General features: G+C 44.9%; 1 protein-coding gene across 2 annotated transcripts in view; it reads left to right on the forward strand.

Annotated features, from left to right (window-relative positions):
* The window catches only part of NFS1 (NFS1 cysteine desulfurase), a 27,183-nt gene that overhangs the window by 17,467 nt on the left and 3,356 nt on the right, over positions 1-6,360 (forward strand). For both annotated transcript variants that reach the window (XM_017513302.2, XM_037732966.1), the window contains exons 8-12: positions 2,708-2,865; positions 3,618-3,723; positions 3,804-3,885; positions 4,879-4,962; positions 5,706-5,795. In XM_017513302.2, the coding sequence (XP_017368791.1) occupies positions 2,708-2,865; positions 3,618-3,723; positions 3,804-3,885; positions 4,879-4,962; positions 5,706-5,795 (520 nt within the window). The remainder of the gene's footprint in view (positions 1-2,707; positions 2,866-3,617; positions 3,724-3,803; positions 3,886-4,878; positions 4,963-5,705; positions 5,796-6,360) is intronic.

A 6,360-nucleotide genomic window follows, 5' to 3' on the forward strand; every position in this document is an offset into this window, starting at 1 on the left:
ATCTTGGCTCACTGCAACCTCTGCATCCTGGGTTCAAGCGATTCTGCTGCCTCAGCCTCCCGAGTAGCTGGGACTACAGGTGTTCGCCACCATGCCCAGCTAATTTTTTGTGTTTTCAGTAGAGACACGGTTTCACTGTGTTAACCAGAACATTATTTTATTCATTTATTTATTTATTTATTTTGAGATGGAGTCTCACTCTGTCGCCAAGGCTGGAGTGCAGTGGCATGATCTTGGCTCACTGCAACCTTTACCTCCCAGGTTCAAGCAGTTCTCCTGGTTCAGCCTCCTGAGTATCTGGAACTACAGGTGCTCGACACCATGATTGGCTAATTTTTTTATATTTTCAGTAGCGGCGGGATTTCACCATGTTAGCCAGCTTGGTCTCGATCTCCTCACTTTATGATCCACCCACCTCAGCCTCCCAAAGTGCTGAGATTATAGGCATGAGCCACTGCACCCTGCCTATTCATTTATTTTTTAGAGACAAAGTCTCACTTTGTTGCTCAGGCTGGAGTGTAGTGGCGCTATCCTAGCTTCCTGCTCCTCAATCTCCTGGGCTTAAGCAACCCTCCTACCCCAGCCTCACCAGTAACTAGCACTACAGGTGTGCACCACCATGCCTGACTGATTTTTAACATAGGTTTTGTAGAGATGGAGGTCACACTATGTTGCTCAGGCTTGAACTCCTGATCTCAAGCAACCTTCCCACCTAAGTCTCCCAAAGTGCTGGGATTACAGGCATGACCCACTGCACCCAGCTTTTAATTTAAAATCTGGTGTCCTTCATAATAAATTTGGAAACCACTGCCTTAATTTTTATAGTACCTCTATTCTCGGCATAAACAGTTTTTCTGTGTGGGAGAAGAACTGACAAATGCCCATTCTATTCAGAAGCCCTGATTACTTAGTGAATAACTTTGCACGCTCATGCTCATATTTTGGTACAAATTTTCCATAAATAGGCTTGTTTAGTCACAGGTTATACACATTTTCAAGTTTTTTGTTTTTTGAGTGAAGGTTTCACTCTGCTGCCCAACCAGGAATGCAGTGAGTGGTACGATCACAGCTCACTGCAGCCTTACCTCCTAGGCTCAAGTGATCCTCCTGCCTCAGCCTCCAGAGTCGCTGGGACTATAAGTACATGCCATCGTGCCCAGCTAATTTTTAATTTTCCTTTGTAGATGTGGGGTCTCACTATGTTTCTTAGGCTGGTCTCAAACTTCTGGTCTTAAGTGATTCTTGGCCTCCCAAAGTCCTAGGATTATAGTCGTGAGCCACAACGACCCACCAGTTTTTTGTGTTTTTTTGAGACGGAGTTTCACTCTTGTTTCCCAGGCTGGAGTGCAATAGCATGATCTTGGCTCACGGCAGCCTCTGCCACCCTGGTTCAAGTGATTCTCCTGCCTCAGAGTAGCTGAGATTACAGGCATGCACCACCACACCCAGTTAATTTTGCAATTTTAATAGAGATGGGGTTTCTCTATGTTGGTCAGGCTGATCTCAAACTCCCGACCTCAGGTGATTAGGCTGCCTCGGCCTCCCAAAGTGCTGGGATTATAGGCATGAGCCACCGCGCCCTGCCCAATTTTTTTTTATTTTAGTTTTAATTTTATTTCAAAAAAGTAATATTCATGTGGTTCAAAATTCAAAAGCTACCTAAAAGTGCACAGACAAAAGTCTACCTCTCACCCCTGTCCTCCAGCTATGTAGTTCCCTTCTGGGGAGGTAATTTCTTTTTTTTTTTTCTGATTTACTCTGGTTATGGGGCGTAATTTCTTGGGTTTTTCTACAATTATCCTATTTGTTTACAAACAAATATATACTTCCTTTCCACCTTTCTTTTTTTATTTAGATGATAGCATACTGTACTCCCTGTTTTGATCTTGCTTTTTTCACCAATAATGCATATTTTTAAAAAAACTAAAGTACAGACTTTATTTGGATTTCACCAGTTTTCTAACAATGTATCTTGGTATCTTGAAGATTTTATGGTGTCAGTTCAGAACAAGCTTCCTCTTTTTTTTTTTTTTTTCTGAGACGAAGTCTTGCTGTGTCACCCTGGGACAGGCTAGAGTGCCGTGGCATTATCTCAGCTAATTGCAACCTCCACATCTTGGGTTCATTTCCTGTCTCAGCCTCCCAAGTAGCTGGGATTACAGGCGCTCGCTACCACACCTGGCTAATCTTTGTATATTTAGTAGAGACATAGTTTCACCATGTTGGCCAGGCTGGTTTCAAACTCCTGACCTGAGGTGATCCGCCCTCCTTGGCCTCCCAAAGTGTGAGGATTACAGGTGTGAGCCACCATGCCCTCTCAGTCTTTTACACACCTGCTTGATATTTTATTGTATGTACATGCCATAATCTATTTGATGTTACCCTGATGATAAACATCTAAGTTGTTTCCAATCTTTTTACTATTATGAATAATACTGTATGTATGATGGCATTTCATATAGCATAGGGAGCTACTTTAAACCATTTTGATCATCATTCCTTCTGGTATTTATATTCCAGGTGTTAAATCATTTTACTAAATATTATGCTTTTACTGCTATTTCTTCTTTTCCTTAAAATTTTTTAATTAGAAAAATGTCACGCTTACAGAAAAGTTGAAATAATATTTTGATCCCTTTGGAAAGTGATATTTTGTTTTAACTATGTTTCTCTCTTTCTCTTTTTTGTAACAAACTTTGTTTCCCAGGGGTTGGTGCTGTCTACATCCGTCGCCGGCCCCGTGTGCGTGTGGAGGCCCTGCAGAGTGGAGGGGGGCAGGAGCGGGGTATGCGGTCTGGGACAGTGCCCACACCCTTGGTGGTGGGGCTGGGGGCTGCGTGTGAGGTGGCACAGCAAGAGATGGAGGTATGGGGAGAACAGTTCCCTCCTACAACTTCTTCCCCTGTGCTGGGTCTCCTATTTAGAGGCTTCTCAGCATGACTGAGGCAGATTTCTGCTGAGAGAGAGGGCTTAAGAAAACTCTTCTTTGGCTGGGCAAGGTGACTCATGCCTGTAATCCCAGCACTTTGGAAAGCCGAGGTGGGTGGATCATAAGGTCAGGAGTTCTAGACCAGCCTGACCAACAAGGTGAAACCCCGTCTCTACTAAAAATACAAAAATTAGCCAGGTATGGTGGCGCCTCCCTGTAATCCCAGCTACTTAGGAGGCTGAGGCAGGAGAATTGCTTGAACCCGGGAGGTGGAGGTTGCAGTGAGCCGAGATTGTGCCACTGCACTCTAGCCTGGGTGACAGAGCGAGACTCTGTCAAAAAAAAAAAGAAAAGAAAGAAAAGAAAACTCTTCCTTGTCCTGGTGCTGCCGGTACCTTGTTCTGAGTTCTGAGGGAGGCATTATAGGCTCCAAAACCCATGCCCTTTTAGTAGTTATCAGCTCATTTATTTCTGGATTAATAAATGAACCCTGTGTCCAGTTATCAAGCACCTTTTACATTCCAGGCACTATGCTTAGTACTGGAGATACAGTGGTCTCCATGAGTAACATAAGATGATAGGTGGGGCTGACACATAGTCACTTCCAGTTATAGGAGAAGGGCTTCTTAAACTGTGTTTCTGAGCTGGTCGATGGCTACTGCTTAATCCTTCCTTGCCTGCTCCTTAGTATGACCACAAGCGGATCTCAAAGTTAGCAGAGCGGCTGATACAGAATATAATGAAGAGCCTTCCAGATGTGGTGATGAATGGGGACCCTGAGCACCATTATCCCGGTATGGACTTGTGCTTTCTATTCTCATTCTGGTACAGGCTGAGACTCTGAGACCTCTCTCATAGTATTTCTTTCCTCCAGGCTGTATCAACCTCTCCTTTGCATATGTGGAAGGGGAGAGTCTGCTGATGGCACTGAAGGATGTTGCCTTATCCTCAGGGAGGTGAGCTGGACAGTATAGACAGGGCCTGCATCAGGGCCACTTAGAAGTGTCATACAGGCTGTTAAGCTTCCCAGTGTGGAGATGACAGGCACAAGAGCTCTTGATTAAGGGTAAAGGTCATTTTGGAAGGGCCTCTTTTTTATTTGGTTGGCTGGGTAGCTGGGTACAGGCTGAAGTTTACCACCCGAGGAATGCTTCCTGGGGTAGAATTTTGTGCCTTTTTTTTTTTTTTTTTTTTTTTTTTTTTTGAGACAAAGTCTCACTGTTTTGCCCAGTCTTGGAGTGTAATGGTGCAGTCTCGGCTGATTGCAGTCTCCGCCTCCCGAGTTCAAGCAATTCTCCAGGCTCAGCCTCCCGAGTAGCTAGGATTATAGGTGCTTGCCACCATGCCCAGCTAATTTTTGTATTTTAGTAGAGATGGGTTTCACCATGTTGGCCAGGCTGGTCTCAAACTCCTGACTTTGTGATCCATCCACCTCAGCTTCCCAAAGTGCTGGGATTTCAGGCGTGAGCCACCATGCCCAGCCAGCATTTTGTGCCTTTTATGGTCGCAGGGGATATATGTATCTGTCCTGGGGTTACACTAGCAGTTCTGTTATAGGCCTCCAGAACTGAAGATGCTCCAAAGGCCACTAAGGGTTTAGCTGCCCTTCAGGCTGGTGCCAATGGTATATTGTCTCCTGGAGGAGTGATCACATGGTCCTCTACTGCCTCTTCTTGTCAAACCCAGCTCATGTGGTATCATGCTCTGTTATACTATGCCAGCATCCTTGCTCAAGGAAGTCATCCACCATAGGGGCCAGAGGAGCTAGGTTCACACATCCTAGGATGTGCAGGGCAGCATCAGGTCCTTTGGCTTTGCCAGATTAGAAGGTCTCTTTTGTCTCCATGGTATGATTCCAGGGCCCTGTGGGTTGAGTCCAAGACTGAGGGTTTGTGAGTAAAAGTAGATGTTGATGATGAACTGAATAAGGCCTGTGTCTCTCTCCTCAGTGCCTGCACCTCTGCATCCCTGGAGCCCTCTTACGTCCTTAGAGCAATTGGCACTGATGAGGATTTAGCACACTCTTCTATCAGGTCAGTGAGTTGAGCTGCAACATTTATGAAAGACATCCTCTTATATTTTTCATATCCTATTACAGTTTTTTTTATTTTTCTGCCGTGACATTTTTCTCAATTTAGTTCTTCTTATCTCTTCTAATAACCTTGTGAAAGTTTCTAGAGCAGTGGATCTCAGACTTCACTGAGTATCACCTGAGAAGTTTGTGAAATATGATGATATCTGAGTCCCACATTCAGATACTCTGATTTACTAGGTTTGGAGGAGGAGTAGGAAACATCTCAACATCACAGGTGATTTTAATGTGGGTGGTCTATAGACCGTGTTTTGAGACTGTTGCCCAGGCTGGAGTGCAATGTCATGACCTCAGCTCATTGCAGCCTCTACCTTGCAGGTTCAAGCAATTCTCCTGCCTCAGCCTCCTGAGTAGCTGGGGTTACAGACATGTGCCACCGTACCCAGCTAATTTTTGTGTTTTTAGTAGAGATGGGGTTTCACCATGTTGGCTAGGCTGGTCTTGAACTCCTGACCTCAAGTAGTCCATCCACCTCAGCCTCCCAAAGTGCTGGAATTACAGGTGTGAGCCACCATGCCCGGCTGATCTGTATACCATGCTCTGAGAAACTCTGCCCTAAAGGGGAAGGACCATGTTCTTCTCTCCATGTCTCTTGTGTTGTAGATCCTTAGTGAGTATTTGCGGAATGAGTTTTCCCAATGCCAGAGCTCTGATAGGGAGCCATTCTCCTGTGACTTTTTTCAGGTTTGGAATTGGCCGCTTCACTACAGAGGAGGAAGTGGACTACACAGTGGAGAAGTGCATTCAGCATGTGAAACGTCTTCGAGAAATGAGGTAAACATACTGTATCAGAGACCCTTTGGAAGAAACGCTAGTGCTGTCTCCCCTCTTGTCCTTAGGCTATGTTTTACACTGCCAAAACCAAAGTTCAAGAGTACTTGGATTTTAGGATTTAGAGGTTCCACAAAGCAAGAATGTGGATCATCTTGACTACTTGTCTTCACAATGAGAAAGTGTTTTTAAAAACTATAGAACTAGATGAATGCAGGTAGTATTTTTTTTTTGGAGACAAGTCCTTGCTCTGTCATCCAGGCTGGCATGCAGTGGTGCAGTCACACCTCACAGCAACTTGTGCCTCCCAAGCTCAAGTAATCCTACCACCTCAGCCTCCCAAGTAGCTGGGACTACAGGTATGTACCACCATGCCTGGCTAATTTTTGTATTTTTTGTAGAGATGGAGTTTTGCTATGTTGCCCAGGCTGGTCTCAAACTCCCAGGCTAAAGCAGTCCTCCTGCCTTGGCCTCCCAAAGTGCTGGGATTACCAGCACAAGCCACCGCACCTGACCCAGGTAGAATTTTTCAGTATGATTATTATTATCTTTTTTTTTTCCTTTGAGA

The sequence above is a fragment of the Cebus imitator genome, unplaced genomic scaffold (assembly GCF_001604975.1).
Source record: "Cebus imitator isolate Cc_AM_T3 unplaced genomic scaffold, Cebus_imitator-1.0 Scaffold18, whole genome shotgun sequence".
In the NCBI taxonomy this organism is placed as follows: domain Eukaryota; kingdom Metazoa; phylum Chordata; class Mammalia; order Primates; family Cebidae; genus Cebus; species Cebus imitator.